At 38.5% G+C, this 19,531-nt stretch overlaps 1 protein-coding gene and 1 long non-coding RNA gene across 5 annotated transcripts in view; one reads left to right on the top strand and one right to left on the bottom strand.

Moving 5' to 3' along the window:
- LOC125229039 (histidine--tRNA ligase, cytoplasmic) overlaps positions 1-9,959 on the top strand; it is a 30,456-nt gene extending 20,497 nt beyond the window's left edge. For all 4 annotated transcript variants that reach the window (XM_048133804.1, XM_048133808.1, XM_048133806.1 and 1 more), the window contains 3 exons: positions 1,031-1,213; positions 2,320-2,546; positions 8,774-9,959. In XM_048133804.1, the coding sequence (XP_047989761.1) occupies positions 1,031-1,213; positions 2,320-2,546; positions 8,774-8,777 (414 nt within the window). In that variant the 3' untranslated portion in view covers positions 8,778-9,959. The remainder of the gene's footprint in view (positions 1-1,030; positions 1,214-2,319; positions 2,547-8,773) is intronic.
- On the bottom strand, positions 2,337-8,780 carry LOC125229040. Its single transcript, XR_007177362.1, has 3 exons — positions 8,632-8,780; positions 5,020-5,021; positions 2,337-2,402 (listed from the first exon to the last, which is right to left on the bottom strand). It is a non-coding gene; the product is annotated as an uncharacterized LOC125229040 (long non-coding RNA).
- Positions 9,960-19,531: the final 9,572 nt, after the last annotated feature.

The raw sequence follows: 19,531 nt of genomic DNA on the forward strand, positions 1-19,531 counted from the left end.
GAATTACTCGTAAGCACCATGGCAAAATGCCCGTTTAAATGGTGCTAATATTAATATTTGTACCAGGGGATCGATTTTTGAATTTCGAACGCACGAATTCGCCGTTCGAAAGTCTGTGGGAAACGACGTAATGCTATTTTTGAAAAAGGACGGCTAGTGATTTTAAAACTAGTAATGACCACTCGTTTTCGATTCTGCTAGTAGAATTTAAATCGCTAGTAGTGGAGATATTATTGAACGAATTTCACGAAATCGAATGGCCGGGATTCAAAAATCGGCCCCCTGGTTCGATTCCCGGCACGGCGTGTACTTTTTGTGTTTGTTTGAACTTTTAACACAAAACACAGTTGCACTCCACGCACTTTTTTAGGGTTCATATTCATATTCATATTCATATATTTATTCATAATAGTTCATATTATATGTCACATACATTTTAAATACAATTATTTGCAGAATCCGTAGTCCGTTCCGCCGTGTAGTTATAGTTTCGCCATGTCTGTCTGTCCGTCCGTCCGTCCGCGGATAATCTCAGTAACCGTTAGCACTAGAAAGCTGAAATTTGGTACCAATATGCATGTCATTCACTCCGACAAAGTGGTAAAATAAAAAGTGGAAAAAAATGTTTTGTTAGGGTACCCCCCTACAGGTAAAGTGGGGACTGATTTTTTTTTTCATTCCAACCCCAACGTGTGATATATTGTTGGATAGGTATTTAAAAATCAATAAGGGTTTACTAAAATCGTTTTTTGTTAATATTTATATTTTCGGAAAGAATCGCTCCTAAAGGAAAAAAAAGTGTGCCCCCCCGCCTCTAACTTTTGAACGATATGTTTAAAAAATATGAAAAAAATCACAAAAGTAAAACTACAAAAAGACTTTCTAGGAAAATTGTTTTGAACTTGATAGGTTGAGTAGTTTTTGAGAAAAATACGGAAAACTACGGAACCCTACACTGAGCGTGGCCCGACACGCTCTTGGCCGGTTTTTTATTGGCTTTTGTTGACGGTCTACTATTGTTATCGTTTAGGTCCCGTGCGTGGGCGTGAGTATCGGCGTGGAGCGCGTGTTCTCGGTGCTGGAGGCGCGCGCGGCGGCGGGCGCGCTGCGCGTGCGCACCACCGACGTGCAGGTGTACGTGGCCTCTGCGCAGAAGAACTTCCTCGACGAGCGCATGAAGATATGCGCGGAGCTGTGGAGCGCCGGCATTAAGGTAAGACATACTATTATGTTAACTGTTTACGCGATCTATAGTGTGTACAACCACTAACTGGTTGGAAGGAGTGGCCTCTGCGCAGAAAACGATCCATGGTGAACGCATAAAGATTTGTGTGGAACTGTGGGGCAAAGCAAGGTAAGGCACTGGCTCCACCTCAAGCTAAGCTATGAGCTATCGGCTATAAAAACGAACAAAAGATAAGCAATCCCGTGCAAATAAAAGAGACACGGCGATATTGATAGCTCACCGTTGGGCGAGCAGCTATAAACATCGCCGTGTCTCTTTTATTTACACGGGAGTGATTATCTTTTGTTCGTTTTTGTAGCCGATAGCTCATAGCTTACTACCTCGCGGTGGGACCAGTGCCTAAGACATACTATTATTATGTTTTTTAACTGTTTACGCGATCTATATATAGCACAGTATAATAAAGAGTACTACCGTACAGTGTGGCCACTCCCGCTCCCTTCTGAAAGTGCCGCCCACCCGCTCTCGGTTACCTCACAGTTATCGCCTGTCAAAAACGTGAACAGTCGACTTGTATCATTCATACAAGCATGGTACGCGTTCAGCTACACGAGCTTTAGACTGTGTGCGTAGGAACGCGCCTCTTTCATATATTTGATCGCAAGCGTCCGAGGTGTGACTGTATATTAATAATTACTTATTTCGTTTTATAAATTTTAAATGGGATTATGTTATTAAGTTTTGTACTCAATGTTTTATTATTAAACGTTTGATGGTGTTAAAAAATGGCATAACTCAGTGAGACAAATTACAGTAACAAAATATCTTTATTATATTTTAATTGACTTTTTACAGTAAAGATAAATGAAAACGATAACCAAGAAAATTATATCTATTTTTATAACTTAAATATGTAATTCATTACATTATGAAGCGGATACACATTTGAAAAATATATCTTTGAAGAGGATTTCAACCAATTCTAAGGTTCGCCTTTGTCTTGATTTCGTATTTTTTTGTATTTTAGTTTTCTATTCAGTACTTTGAAAAAAAAAATGAAAAAATAAATCGGCACGTCGATGTCAAATGTCAAGTAGTGAAAGGTCATTGATACAATTTCTGTTTATTTTCAGACTGAGCAATCATACAAGAAGAACCCAAAAATGCTGAACCAGCTCCAACATTGTGAAGAATCCGGCATCCCATTAGCCGTGGTCTTAGGAGACGACGAACTCAAACGGGGAGTCGTCAAGATACGCAACATCGCGACGAGAGAGGAAAACGAGGTCCCGAGAGACAAGCTGGTGGACGAGCTCACGGTTAGGATAGCTGCGCTCAACACGGCCGTTAATGGGAATAAATAATAAATAAATTAATAATATATTTTGTTTGGTCTTTTGGAATTGATTCTCATTATAATGAAAAAAAAAAATGGCCGAATGTCACATTGACACATGTTAATGTGACATTCGGCCAGTGGCATGCTAGTGTGATTTAGAATCGATTCTGAGATTTAACTGGGCTTTTAAAATGAGATTTATTTATACTAGAAGAAAAATAAAGATGGCCGAATGTCGCATTGACATATGTCAATGTCATATCAATCAATCAAAATATTCTTTATTCAAATAGGCTTACAATAAGCACTTTTAAATTGTCAACAGTGTACAATATTCATCTTATTCTAAATATCAGAGCAATTTATTGGTGCAATAAACAATATTGTTTTAAAACTACATTGATTTAATAAAATGATATCAATCTAAATTGTATAAAAAAATACTAGTATAAAAACTTCTAGAATAAATTCTAAATGTCAAAAAAATTGTGTAAAAATACATTGAATTATCAATATCATCATTAATAAGCTATATAATTAATGGTTTTCAGCAATACTTGTATCCCACAGTGTTTCATCATTCATGTAGTCTTGTGTGCTATAGTAGGCTTTAGAGATCAGTATACGCTTTACATAATGTTTAAATCGATTAAAAGACAGTTCAGTGATGGCATTAGGAAGTTTGTTATAAAATCTTACACAATTACCCATGAATGATTTTTTAATTTTATGGAGCCGAGTGAAGGGCACTGCAAGCTTATGCTTATTTCTAGTGTTTATATTATGTACATCACAGTTTTTCTTAAATTTACAAATGTTTTTATGTACATACATAATATTCTCATAAATATATTGACAATGCACTGTCATTATATTAATGTCCTTAAACTTATCTCTAAGTGAGTCTCTATGGTTCATTTTGTATATTGCTCGAATAGCCCTCTTCTGCAGAACAAATATGGTATTTATCTCTGAAGCACTGCCCCATAGTAAAATACCATATGACATAATGCTGTGAAAGTAACTAAAATAAACTAATCGAGCTGTTTCCACGTCTGTTAACTGACGGATCTTGCTCACTGCAAATGCTGCAGAGCTCAGTCTATTCGAGAGGGTAGCAATATGGGGACCCCACTGAAGTTTAGAATCTAAAGTTATGCCAAGAAAAACTGTACTATCTACCAGTTCCAATTCCTCATCCTTCACAACGACACTTGCTTGTTCATTTTTAGCATTACTCGTTACAAACTTAATACATTTAGTCTTTTTCTCATTTAACAATAAGTTATTAACACTAAACCAATTAACTACTTCGGAAATAGCATTGTTTACATTTTCACAAGTTTGTTGCTGACGTTTGACTTTGAAAATAAGGGAAGTATCATCTGCAAACAATACTATATCATGGTGGGTCTTTACAAGATATGGCAGGTCATTAATGTAGATAAGGAACAGGAAAGGCCCCAATATTGATCCCTGCGGTACACCCATAGAGACTAGTGACCCCGGTGAGCGCTGTCCATTCACGTCGACCCTTTGTATTCTATCGTGTAAGTAAGATTTGACTAAATTCAGTGCCGATCCTCTCACTCCATAGTAGTGCAATTTCCTGATCAGTGTTTCATGACAGACGCAATCGAAAGCCTTAGATAAATCACAGAAGATACCCAAGGCATCCTGTGACTCCTCCCAGGCATCGAAAATCTGTTTGATTAGCTCAACACCAGCGTCGGTTGTTGAGCGACCCCGTGTAAAACCAAATTGTTTATTGTGCATTAGATTATTGATGTTAAAATGTTGCAATAGCTGAAATAACACTAACTTTTCAAAAATTTTGCTGAATGTCGGTAACACTGATATCGGTCTAAAATTAGTGGGGTCGGATGTGCTACCAGATTTAAATAATGGAATGACTTTACTGTGTTTCATAAGATCAGGAAACTCACCACAATCAACACTGTTATTAAAGATAACTACCAAGTCAGGCGCTACAATTTCTATTAAAGATTTAACACCATGGACAGAGACTCCCCAAAGGTCACAAGTTTTTTAACATTAATTGATTGAAATGCCTTAATTATATCTGAGGTACTAACATGTTCAAATACAAGGTCTCTACTACATTCTGTGACATTATCTTCTAACAATGTAACGGCAGATGCAGGTGATGAATTTAAGTGCCTAGTTGTGGAAACTGGTATATCAGTGAAGAACTTTTCAAATTCTGTTGCTACTTCTAAATTGGAATCTACAATTTTGCCATCAATTTTTAATTTCAGTTCATTTGTTCTTTGCTTTGATCGACCAGTCTCCACGTTAATTACTTTCCACGTTGCTTTAATTATATCGGAACTACTTTTAATTTTCTTGCTTAAATAATTACGTTTAGCGGTATGACAATCTAATTTAAACTGTTTCGAAAATTGTTTGACATGTTCTTTAAATTCATCACTCGTATTAAACCGCCGTTCCTCATACAAGGCATACAATGCACGTCTTCGTTGATGTAACTCTGCAGTTGCCCACTCACTAAAAACTGATGCATCACTAACCGTGACCGTTTTTGTTGTAAATATCGTATTATAATTTTCCATATATGTGTGAAAGAATGAATTATACATATCATTAGGACTCATGTTTGGAGACAGAACGGGTAGCGCCTGAACTAAACTCTGTTTCATTCTTTCCACGCGGTCCGAGGTTACTGGTACAAAAGTTATCTGTTTTTTCAAGGTATTTTTCCTAGCAGCTTCAAATACCATTAATTGACCTAAATGGTCGGACTCTAAATTGCTGATTACATTTTTTGTAATAGGAAAAATATCTGTGAAAATATTATCTATACAGGTTGCACTAGTAGCAGTCACTCTAGTAGGCTCCATAAAAATGTGGTTCAGATTACATGATTTGAAAAAATTCAACAGCCTACAACTTAATGTCGAATTTTCTAAAATATTTACATTAAAGTCGCCGCAAATAAGTAATTTCTTGCTGGAAGGCGATATTTTCAGTAGCACAGATTCCATTATGCTTTCAAATAATTCAAAATTACTTAATGGCGGCCTATACACGCACACAACAATAAATTGCTCCAATTCTACTGCACTTAGTTCTATAGTCCGTTCAACAGACATGGACACAATATCCTTGCGTTCCTTAAATTTTAACTGATTATTTATTATAATTAACGACCCACCATGTATGGAACTATGCCTGGTGAACGAACTTCCTACCTGGTGATTAATAAATTGAGGCATTAATTCATTATTTTTTAACCAGTGTTCAGTAATACATAAAATATCTATATAAAAATCCTTCATAAAAAGTTCAATTTGTAAATCTTTACCTCTAATACATTGAATATTTTGATGCACCAGGTGGATATACTTCCCTTGCTTACAGTTTTTTTCCTTATATTTACTTAAGTCTAGATTGCCAGAGACAGAATCTTTTGTCTTAAAAGCTAGTTTAAATCATTGGTTATGACTGGAACCAATTCCAAGTTCATACTTTGCTGCTCAATAGGAGCAGAATTGTCTGCCAAATTTTTGGCAGAAATGTCAAGTAAATAGGATAGCGATAATGCTATTTGTCTTTTGTAATAATTTGAAAGGTAACAATTACCTTTAGTCAAAAATACCATAGGCATATGGTATTTACTAACAAATTTGTTAGTGTCAATTATGCTAACCTTACTACTATATGTACAAAGATTATATAAAGCTATATTTAACTTATGTCTAGTGTTATTTTCTGCCTCTGACATTTGGGAACAGTAGGGGAATGTGAAAAAAATAATTTTATGCACTGCCATTGAGTTTAACTGTTCAAAGTATTTGACCAAATTATTTTTGTTCACATTGCCCCTATTTCCCATAAAGATAAGCAGTGTCGTCTGAGAATGAATATCACTGTCATTTAAAATTTGTTTTAAAATATTTTCAAAACTACTATGAGGCAAACAATGGTTGATTGTACTAAGTCCCTTTAAGTAAAAGTTTAGAAATGAGCTCATATCGCTTCCAATTTCATCACAGTACATAATAACATTAGGCTTAGGTATACATTTTAGAGAAGTGTCGAAAGAGCTACTACCACTTATATGCTGTTGTTGTAAACTGTCATACAGGCTTGGGTAGAGTGTGCTGGTTGACAAATCCCCGGTCACCTGCTTACATGCACATGACTGGGCATTGGTCAATGACTCAAAGCGGTCTGAATTATGCTTTATCTGGGATATTAAGTCATCCATAGCCAAAGAATATTCATTAATAACTTTTTTTGAACTTTCATTTATGCCTTCCAAAGATTTTATTGAATCCTCCAAAGTCTGAATTTTTGATTTTAATGCCTGTGTGTCAGTTTCATACTGTAATTTACTATTTTCTAACTGAGCAGAATACAAATCCAACTTATCCACTAAGCCTATATTAACTTTACAATATTTTAATTTTTTAAAAACAATTTATTTATTTTTGACAGTTTTTCTTTTTTTCTAATGACTTTATTCAATTTAATATATTTCTTTAGTTTGTTTCCGCTGCAATTTACTAACCTTGGTGTGGTGGTATCATTGGCTAAATCTGTAGTGACCAAAGGGATTTCAATTGCTGCGGTAACCAACTGGGAGTCAGGCCGGACCAGTTCCTCGAACAAGGTCTGAGTGTGTGCCGCAGCTGCTTGGTTTTGGGCCTCCCGTAGCTCGTAGATTTGTTCGTGGGCGTCGTGCAGTGCTCTCTCCAATGAGTCGATGTCTTTCAGGGCCTGTTCATATGCAGCATTGCACTCCATAAACCTGTCAACCGTCTCCTGAAGCCGGGCCCGCTCTGAATTTACATTATTGTAATCACTCTCTAATGTACACAGTTCCTTTTTCAACTTATCGTTCCTATCAATTACTAATAATAGCTCTTTCTCACTGTCTTCTCTTTCACTGAGCAATTGAGCACTAAATTCCTTGGATTGTTTTAATTCCAGCAAGGTAAGTTGGAGCTTATCACACTTTTCAGGCTCCTGCTGGAGAGCCGCTGCTGCGGCTGCTGCAGCTGCTCTGCGTGTTTGCATTGTAGATGGGTTTTTAATGTACTAAACACTAAAACAAAGCAAGAAATTGCTTACTCAAGCTCAGCGGTTGCAGGTAGGTACTTACATGAAATAATGACGCTTAACTATGTCTACACTTGTTCTAGCCTTGTACACACGTTAACACTGAATTGAAAAACACAATTAACAATAACTAGTGACAATACGACCTAGAAAGTGTACAAAGGCGAACAGATATTTCAAATTTATAACCTATAACGGCTACAAACCTGATACATCAAAGACACTGGTAAACGTCACTAAAACACTTCACTTATTATATTTATACAAAACTTAATGTTAAATCTACTTAGTTTACACTTAAAATAGTAATTATTACACAAAATATCCTTAAAAAATAATTATTTTAAAGGGACCTAGCAAAATCAGCTGCTTATCGTTTGACAGCCGGGGTTGCCATCTTTTTCTTCTTCTTCATATTTTATTCTTTTTCTTCATATTTTATAAGTAGCTAACAAACGAGCGGAGTCCGTACGGCAACTTTGGCATTTTTTCACGTGAGAGCGAGAAACATATAACTCTTTCTCACTCTCTCGCAGGATAGTATCTGGTTGACCTTGAGGATGTATGCCACTATTAATACTGTCAATAACCAGTGTATTAATAATAATGCTAGTGTAAATGCTGAACCAGCAACATTGCGTAACCGGCATCCCATTAGCCGTGGTCTCAAGCTTGATGTCATGGGATCTCCAGACACGATCACTGAGACGCCCGAAGTTGGCAGCGGCGTTAGCAATGCGCGACGGTATTTCCGAAGCCAGGGTGTTATCGTGTCTTAAAGTGCTCCAATTACGTAAGGAAAGACCTAAGCCCTCCTACGTGTATACATACAACACGGCTGGTCAACTGTACTGCCGTGAGTGTGATCGAATTTTTAAGAGCAAGTTTGGCCTGGCTAGCCACATAAGAGCTCACAAGAGGGAAAAATCTTGACTGCTGAGGTCGCCGTCATCGAAATCGATGTGGAGGACTATATATATATATATATTAGCCGTGGTACTAGGAGATGACGAGCTCAAACGGGGAGTCGTCAAGATACGCAACATCACGACGAGAGAGGAAAACGAGGTCCCGAAAGACAAGCTGGTGGACGAGCTTACGGTTAGGATAGCTGCGCTCAACACGGCTGTTAATGGGAATAAATAATTTTTCACCACACCAACTGGCAAAGGCTTTCTTTGCTATTCGAAAACAGATAGCAAAATTGTATTTTATCCACAAGGGGGCAAAATAATTTCATACAAATTTTAACTCTATGTCTTAATCTGGCTGCATAAATTTGGTGATTGGCTATGTATATAGGTCTGTATGCCTTCCTTTTTGTCCGACGTGAAGAAAAAGGAGGGCATGTTTCCTATAATAATAACAATAAATCCGTTTATTGCAGACAACATATGGTACGATTAAAATAACAGTACAATTAAAATAAATAAATCACAGTTCAAAAAAATACATAATTTACCAGCAGCCTATGATCATATTTATATGATAGTGAACTATCGGCCTGTCTCATCAGAATTCGTAGAACTCCATCGTCCGATTTCTTCCGTCATTCTTCGGTTTCGGATTGGATTCGGATCTGTTGAGAATCAGTTTCAAAATTAGTTAGCATAATCCATACAGTGTGGTCAATGTCTCAACATTCGTCCTTATACCAGAAACCGCGATTAAGTTCCAAATATGTCAAGCTAATGCTTACGAGGTCACCAAAAAGAAAATTTAATTATTTGTCTGTGATATCTTGAAACGTTAAAACATTGTAAAACTTCGTATTGCATTGCATAGGTGCATTAGGGTGCATTAGGGTAATTTCTAAAGTCGCATAAAAATCACCAATATTTCCATCATATCAAGATTCCCCTTTCGAAATTACCCGAACATTTCTGTCATTCGAAATTACCCTAATGCACTTATTCAAATCGCTTGTAATGCTCATTTTGAGTAATGCATATGATAACACAGCGTGAAATTTTCTTGAGAACTGGATGCGTAGCCGAATGGCACAAACGCTCATGAAACGAAACGCTAGTAGATATCTATCTCTATCGCTCTTGCGTATTGGCTCGACAGAGGCATACATTTCGCGGCGTTTCGTTTTCGTTTCGCGTCGCAGAAATGCCATTCCGCTAGGGCATCTGTACTTGTAGTACCTATGTTTTAACAATTTATTATGTTCTTAAATGTTTTTAGTTTTCATTCTTTATTATTCACACGTTCGCAGAAACCAACGTCTATAGACGTCTTTATTTTCTATTGCCGTTTTTGATATGAAAAGTATGAAAATACGTGTGGCCTGTTTTACCACAATTGTCGTCCGACAGTATATATGTATAAAAACATTTGAGTCATAGCCAGCTATGTTGGTTGCGATTTTTCCATAGTATAGACTGGGCATGTGTTCTCGTATTAAACGTAAAACGTACATGAAATTAAGACTACATTATCAAAATGTTGCGAACTTAGCTTTGACTACACTATAAATGAACGCGTATCATTTATCTTGCTCTCAAAAGCATTTACAATGTGACGTTTTCAATCAAAAGGTACCAAGTCGGTTGTCGATAAAATCGATTTCACATTGAAGTTGTTATGGAAATAACGCCTTATCCGGGTCCACACAGGCAAATGTCCAAAGTAGACGTGGGTCATTTTTTTCAAACTTGTCCACCCTACTATTTTTTTGGATTTGGATTTTTTCCCACTCAGAATAGCGAGCTATTTCAATCCTAATAGGAGAAAAAAAGTGTCCCAAGGTTTTTTCTCATTCCGTTACCATTTTTTCATACACTTTATATGGCGGTAACGGAACGGAAGGTCTGAAAAATGTATGGAAATCTTGGGATATTTTTTTCTCCTATATCAGTATCGAAAGACCTCACGATTCTGATGAGGAATCGCGTAAAAATACTCATGTTACATAAAAAGTGGGGTGGAAAACCTTGAAAAAAAAATGGCCCACGTGCCTCGGTCGAAGTTGCGTGCAAAACGAACGCACTGTCTCAGGCGAGACACGTCTACATAGCACGTTTGCCGCGCGAGGAAGTTGCTTCGCGACGTGCCTCGTTCTGTGTCCACCCGGCTAAGAGTACCTTTTGATTGAAAACGACACAAATCGTCATTACTTTAAAAAAAATCTTGTATCTTCTTCTGTCAATGAAAAGAATATTGTAGTAAGTATGTCTGGAATGCATAGACTTACTGCGTTTTTACTTTGAGGAGCAGTGTGAGATACAGTCAGCAGCAGAAGTAGCATAGCGGGCAAGGTGTTCAAAATGAACTTGACACGATCTTATTTTTAAGACAATAAGAGCGGGTCAAGTTCATTTTCAACACCTTGCCCGCTACGCAACTTCTGCTGCCGACTGTACGAGATTTTTTAAAAGTAGTGACGAAATACTTATCTATAATATTTATGTTAGAGTATAAGTTGTGCTATGTGCATTTTTAACTGACTTCAAAATAGGAGGTCCTACAGACCTTCCTCAATTCGTCAGTAGCTTTTTACTTAATTTTAATTACTTGATAAAGTTGTATGTTTTTCTCACAGATGTCATAGATCAAGCAAACGTATCTACTTAGCGTGTCAAATGAACTCAGTGAAATCCACTGAGTTGTCCGTCTTTACTCGCAGCTTGCAGTTTTCGGGCGTAAATTTTTGTATTTAAGTTGAAGTCAACCAAAACATAAAAAATGCCTCGTTACGTGATATTCAATTGCAACAACACAAAAATTATGAACAATCAAGAGCCTGAGACATATTTAAAATTACAGGCAAGAATCAACTTCAGTACAAAATTTGACACGCTCGGCCCCTATACAAATATATGAATTTGTTTCTTCTATCTAAATTAAGTTCTGTGGGTTTTCTGTTACCTATCATATACAGGTTTTGTTAATTTAATTCAAATAGTTTTAGCCTAGTTTTATGATGCAAAAGTTACTAGAACCGCAATAGTATTTTGTATATGGGTGAAATAAATGATACTGATTTCAAAATTATTGTTATTATTTACCTATTTGCATACACAATTAATTCTTCAAACCTTCAAGAAAAGAGTGTACATCCATCTTAAAGGCCGGCAGCGTGTTTTTTTTTTTTTATGGGATAGGAGGCAAACGAGCAGACAGGTCGCCTGATGGTAAGCGATCACCGCCGCCCATGGACACCCGAAACACCAGAGGTGTTGGAGGTGCGTTGCCGGCCTTTAAGATGGGTGTACGCTCTTTTCTTGAAGATTTGAAGGTCGTATCGGTCCGGAAATACCGCAGGCGACAATTCATTCCACAGTTTAGCTGTGCTGTGTTCCAACCCTTCATGTGTTTCGGGTGTCCATGGGCGGCAGTCATCGCTTACCATCAGGCGACCTGTCTGCTTGTCAAACATCTGTCCTATCCTATCTAAGTCCCGTGTAAGTTTATCTACTTATACAAAAAATAACTGCTTATTTTTTGTATAGATAGAAAGCCGGCGCCCCCTACATTGCATAGATCTGCATTTATGCAATGTAGGGGGCGCCACTTTAGTCAGTTTTAACTTAAAAAAAAAACTAAAACAAAGCCGTAGCCCACGCAACACAAGTATACTTTACCTGATATTGTAATTTTAACCTACACAATGTGGGAAATAAAGTTGATTTTGTAATGAAACAAAACATGCAATTCTGTTGCTGCAGAACATGATTCTTTACATATATAAACTCTCGCGCCGGCATCTCTAAATGGGGGTAGGCAGAGCACATGAAACTGCTCAAAATCCAGTGCAAAGAGTTTAACAAAATTGTGACTAACTGGTTGCTAGTCCATCGACCGGAACATATTGAACACAGTCGACTACTACGATACCTACTCACAGGAGGAAAGGGATGTATAAAACCAATTTAATTTAGTAACATTTGCACGGTTATCAAGTTATTGACAAATTGAGTACACTTAGATAACGTACAGCGGGGCAAATCTCGACTGGGAGGGCCATTGTAACTGTTCCATTTTTTCCATTATTACACTATGATGTATAACCGGCCTAACATATATAACCGGTGGACACTGTTCAATAATGCAAACATTGCAAAACATGGAAAAAATGGACCAGTTACACTTGTCCCCGGTCAGGATTTGCCCCGTTGTACCTTACTCATAAATTTCAACCGTTTTTAATTTGTTAGTGCCTGTAGTGTGCACTTGAAAAATTCTTGAAGTTATTTATTTCATGTTGAAACGGCGTCACGAATAGTTATAAAAATAAAGGAAGGGGTTCAAGGGGTATTTTACCTTAACTTAAAATTTATCTGCTTCTGATGCTACTCTGCGATGCCCGGACAAACTCCACAGCACGACGACTTGTCCTGAACTGGTCTTCACAAGAAAGTAGCTTTCAGTCTGCTTTCTCTCTCCGTGGTTGCCATTCAAGAACTCTTCTGTTTCAACGGCCAACAGCACTAGCGGTAGCATTGTGTCACACATCAACGACGGTGTCATTCTTTTGTGAGTCTACTTTCAAATAAGTACATAAGAGTTTTGAATGATTCACGGTTATTCTCATTAGACTTATATTGACCGGGATATTATATCCGTTACAACGTGATATAGACTGTGAGTGTAGTGTGTTTGGACAGACCATCGAGTGTGAATGCGACCAGCAGTAACGCTGAAAGTGAACGCAGCCGACGCGCGCGAAGGAGGGTAGATCGCGCGCTGTCTACGCAACTTTGACATCCACCCGCCTTCGTCAGTTTTCCGTGATCGTGATGCATGCATCTGCGTTGAAATATCGGGAGCTCGACAAAAATCAAAAAGGTAATCACGGTCTATATCCCGGTCAATATAAGTCTAAATAAATACATGTTTGTATTATCACAAGTAGGTGTCAGTTTTAAAAATGCTGTATCAATGACCTTATAGTCAACGCCCTCGACTGGGTTCTATTGACCTCGATAGCTCCTAGTACTCAAAAATGCCATGTCACGGACGCTCCGAACTTGGCAGCGATCGATTGTTCCCGCCATGCTGTGGTTCCTGTCATTGTGCCCTAACTGACCGTGAAGACCGACCACACGATTAGCACCGATATAAAACTGTTTAAGCAATGGGACTCCTACTCACTACCTCGCACACCGCATCAGTAGCAACATCCGCCAATCTGTGATGAGATGATTCTTCATAGAATTTACCTAATCTTAACCTTAACAGTGCTATTTACGTTTACAAGTGGTTCGTCACCATCAGTGCTGAAAGATGCTTTAGAGGAACATCTTAAGGACATATCGCACAAGGAGGGAGCCGAATCTATCAAACATGATAAACAATCCGGAGAAAAAGTACATCAAATAGAAAGCCGTGTCAGCGATGACCACAAAAACCAGTATTCTAAAGCCAGCGACGAAGCCAAATATATCAAGAAGGATCACGACACGAAGTCTTCATTGGAAAGTGACGCTTATAAAGGCCACACTTCGAAACAGGATAAAGCAGAGGATAGCCACGCGAATGGATATAAAAGGGGCCATAAAAAGGGACATCAAAAGCAGGGATTCCAAAACTCCTATCACAAGGACGAGTCTTCCAACAAAAGTACGTTTTTCGATGACTTTAACGACGAAGGTGATGAAGCAGCTTACAAGAGTCGCTTAGCCGCTCACGATAATCACGGCGGGCGCACCTACCACGGGTCCCACAACAACGCCAACGAATACGTCCGTGACAACCATCACCACGGCGGTTACAACCGACACGCGGACAACGGTCATAAGAACGTGGGACACAACGATTATGGCAAAAAGTATTATCTAGACGACCACTCCAATTACAATAAATATCGCGACGACAGGGACCAATATGATAGAGGAAAAGTGCACGATCATCACGAATATCGCGAACCAGTTGTACACCGGGACCCCGGTTGGGGCTGGCAAGAGGAACGCAGAGGTTGGGAGCGACCGACCTGGAACCGCGACGAGGGGTGGAACAGAGATCCGGGATGGAGGGACCCGGGTTGGGACAGAGACCAAGGGTGGGACAGAGGCCAAGATTGGGACAGAGGCCACGGCTGGGACAGAGATTACGCTGGCCCTGGATATTATGACAGTCGCGGCTTGCGCCATGATGGGGGATACGGCTATGGCTATGGTTACGGCGAATCAAGAGCGGCGCCCGTGGCCGCTGCAGAGGTGCCCAGAAACGCACCAGTTGTAGCTCATAGGAAACAAACTATCACCATATATGAAGATCCGAGATACGACGGATCAGAGAAAGGACAACTGAGAAAAGAGGAGGGAGACTATTTACAGCTGGAGTACAAACCGAGCAGCCAACGATACGCTAGTTATGACGACACACAATACTATAACATACCAAGGCAGGGTACGGAAACGAGTAAAATCAATAGATTAGTTTACAACTATAAACGCCATTAAAATAAAATTTCCGTTCCATTAGTCTATAAGCAACTAATTCAATAGAATAATCCAGATACTCATTAAATTATGGTTCCGATTGAGAAGTTTTAATAAGTCGCAACGAGTGACTGAATTTGGGGGTTTGGTGACGGGTAAACTTAGTTAAAATGTATAAATAATATAATATCTAAGTGTGAGTTTTATTTTCCTCAGTTGAGAACGTGAATATTGAATCGGAATCTTGATATGACATATTTGCCGATGTGCAGTAAGGCGAGAAAGTCAAATATAGGTATTTCAAAGACGTTATGGTGAGTAGGTAAGGTACGGCATACGGCCGGCCGGTCGAGGGGCTATTTCAATATGGTAGAGATGCACAGTCGAGCGGAGCGTGCCTTGGACCGTGACGGGACGCAGGGGCGTGCGAAATCGGTGTCGTCTCGTCGCTTCAGCGTAGCTAACCTACACTAAATGAAATTGTGGAAGCACGTGTTAAGACGGTAAAGAACGATCGCTTCATAATATTAGGTACAGCGGGGCAAATCTCTACTGGGGGCAAATGTAACGTCCATTTTTTCCATGTTTTACAATGTTTGCATTATTAAATAGAGTGTCCACCGCACCGGTTATATATCGGAGATTTGCTCCGCTGTACCTTAAACAGAGTCCCTATTTCCGTCCTGGATATGGACATTATACGATAGTTACTATATTAAATAGTAGATCTTAAGAAGAATATTGTAAAATTTAATAAAAATATTAAGTAAGTATACGAATATCGGGGCTGGTTTTGATGAGAAATTATTTCATCCCAAGTCTTTAAAATTTACTCAAATACATCCCTCGCCGTGACTTTTCAAACTCTTCCAAAATTGTTCTACTTCATACTTACTTATTTACCTACTTCGCAACAGCGCAAAATATGAAATTAATTCACCAAGTCCTCATAATGTGTTAACTTAAGCGTGAACTTCAGAAAACTTGGGTGTCTGCGGGTAAACCCACCGAATTTCGAGATTAGACATAGACATAGACATATAGACATTCTTTATTGGTAATGAAAGTTAGAGGTCATAACTTATATCATATTAGATTATTGTACATAAGTAATTACACCTATACACATTATTATTTACATTTTATACATTCGTTCGATAACTATACACTTTTATATATATAGCCTGCGATTATACATATAACATTATTATTTATTCATTTTATTATAATTATTATTTGTATATGTATCTCCGAAACTCGGGTCTTTCGAGCCCGGCCATTTACAAGGCGTGCGTGGTGATTTAGATCCAACACGTAGAGGCCGTTTGGAGAGCTTTGATGTCATGTAGAACGCCTGCTGGAACCCATTCACAGGTACATGAATAGATACCCGTGAATCGGTTTCAACAGGCATTGGGAGCTATTGTAGATAATATGGACAGAGTATTGGACTAGTCCATGTTTGAAAAAGCGTGTAATAAATGTAATAATCATCCTCGCTCTTGCTGTGACCCAGACCAATTACTACCGGATGCTCCTTCTCGGTTAGCAAAACACCAAAAAAGCTGTCTATAGTGGGGACGTTTATCGACAAAAAGAGGCCAAACCTTCTTTTTCTTGACCAAAGCATGAAACTTGGCACAGTTGTTCCTTATATCAAAATAAGCCGATTAAGATCGGGAGCCTTCGGGAGCCTCCCCCCTGGGGCTCGGGAGGGGGGGTCAAAGTACCGCTTCACCCGGCTTGCTTTGAAAAATTCTAACATAGCCCGTTTAGTTCATAGGTCATGTTTGGTATCGTTTTCGAGTAAATCAATAACGTAGAATTCATTTTTGGTACTAAAATTATGATTTAATGGTAAATAAAATAAAAAAAAATTAAAAGTTTGAAATTTTCATCTACGATTTACAAATTCAAGTCATCATAAATGTCAAACTGTTTGCTTTTTCTACAAATAAAAAATATGATATGAAAGCCTATTTAATATAGATTATGAATAATGTAACTTTTACCCACCTTTACTAACGTTAAGTTTCATAAAAAAAACTTTAAGCCGCGCGGCGTCGGGACGCCGCGAGCGTAATTTTAACATACCTTTATTTTAAAAAACTCTATTAGAACCCGTTTAGCTATTAGGTCATATTTAGTATCGTTTTCGAGTAAATTAATAACGTAGAATTTAGTTTTGGTACTAAAATGACCATTTAATGTTAAATGAAATAAAAATAAAAAATAAAAATTTTCTGTGAGTTGCAAATTCAAGTCACGATAAATGTCAAACGGTTTGCTTTTTCTAAAAATATAAAAATATGATATTAAAGCCTATTCACAAAGGATAGTACGCGTTCACCTACGCGAGCTTAGACTGTCTGCGGGGAACGCGCCTCTTTCATATATTTGATCGCCAGTGTCAGAGGTGTGTTAATGCATAAATAGAAAAAGATTCATTATTATTGACGTGTCGACAACGGCAACACTCGGGTCGGACCACACGATCTAAAGACCGACTGTACCTGTTATTTATTCATTGTAGTGAATCCTGAAAGAAATTTATATAACAGTATTTTATACAATCGTGATATAATACAAAACTTTTCAGTCGAGTACCATGTGTAGTACGGTACGAGAGTGAAAAGCTTAATTATATCACTATTGTATACAATACTTTTTCTACGAGTCATCATCTTCATCATCAATGGACGGAAATATCACCATTCATGCAAGTTAAAATTAATGTCAATAGAGTTGTTCACCGTTGTATCAACATCGAATTACCTAGCAACCAATTGTTTGTAATAACCGTCTCTGATTGGCCGATAACGCGACAGATAAAAAAAATGTGTTTCAGATGCAGGAAAATTTGCCAGGTATCGCAAATTAGTATAGAAATTGTATCAAGTTCTATTTTTGAAATTATTATAGTTAACTAAAGTCCATTATAATGAGCTTATTATAATTGAGTCGGAACTGCCATAGAGTTATCCAACACTGAAAAGTTAGCACTTATAGTTTAGTCAGTGGTGTCCTAATTGACAGATTACTCATACTCATACTCATACTATACATTCCCTTCACAAAAACATAGCTGGGTACATATGGAACTGCATAAAAAAGGCTCTACCCTCTTTATGCAGTTGCATCGGTTTTTGCAACCTGATTTACATTTACATCTTGTAACTTCTAAGCATATACTGGCCACTTCAGTGTTGTCTGACCAGTGTGGTACCCATTCGTCTCCTTCTTCCTTCCATCCCCAAGAAGACGGACTTGGCAAATTTTGGTGTGGCACCAACGCCAACGCCTGACTCCAAACAAGAACGCCCTGAGTCCCATTTCTCAAAACTGAAAGTTACAAGTTACAAGCGGAAGTCTCTTTCCAACTTGTCATATTAGACATTAACAACCACTTGTAAATTGTAACTTGTAGCTTCGAGAAATGGGCCCCTGGTACACTGCGCAGTATATGCTGATCCAAGGCAGCCTCTGAAGGAGGTATGTTCTCCAATTGTCGATCTTTTCTGGTACCTAAAGAGGTAGGTACTTCGACCACTCATTCACCGTTGCGCAACGACTTGGTCTGAAACAATATGTGCATTATCATTTTAGAGTCTACAACTATCAAATTACAACTTTTTGGTGGATCACGTAACCTTCAGTTACGTTACGTATCACCCACTTACGTTACGTATCATAGAAAATTATTACAAACTTTAGTAGAATCTGATTTGCCTCTGATATTGCTCCATCTTGTAATAGTTTGACACCTTGAGTGGCCTGGCTAAGCTTCAAAGCCAAAAGAAAACGTTTCTAGATTAGACATAGTATGGGACAGGTACGATAAACGCAGCTTGAAACGATCAACAAGGGAGAAACATGGCCACCCAAGGCTTCAAACTATTACGAGATGGAGCAATATCATAGATAGGCTAATCAGATTCTACTAAAGTTTGTAATTATCTTGTATGATAGGTAAGTGTGTAATAGTGAAGGTGGTCCACCAAAATGTTGTAATTTGATAGTTGCAGAATCTGTTTAAATAAAATGACAATGCACATATTGTTTCAGATCAAGGGTCCTTACGCAACAGTGAATGAGTGCCGGAAGAACCTCTTTACTAGAAAAGATCGACACTTGGAGATCATACCTCCTTCCGAGGCTGCCTTACTTCATCATATACTGCCATTTGTCTAAGACTGGGGCTAAAGACATGCCAACCACACCCTTGCTGCCGACGCATTAGGACACCACGGACTCCACTGCCAGTCTATTGCTGGCCGAATTTTGTGACACACTGCACTTAACGATTTAATCCGCAAGGCTCTCGGCACAGCGAACATGCCGACAACCCTCGAACCTGTCGGCTTGTCAGCAGCAGACGGAAAGCGGCCTGATGGTTGCTTGCTTTTGCCTTGGTTTCTGGGACGACCCTTGGCGTGGGGCGTGACCTGTGTGGATACCTTGGCTCCGTCCAACGTCTAACGCTCGGCCCAGAAACCAGAGACTGCTGCTGCA

The sequence above is a fragment of the Leguminivora glycinivorella genome, chromosome 8 (assembly GCF_023078275.1).
Source record: "Leguminivora glycinivorella isolate SPB_JAAS2020 chromosome 8, LegGlyc_1.1, whole genome shotgun sequence".
NCBI classification, from domain to species: Eukaryota; Metazoa; Arthropoda; class Insecta; order Lepidoptera; family Tortricidae; genus Leguminivora; species Leguminivora glycinivorella.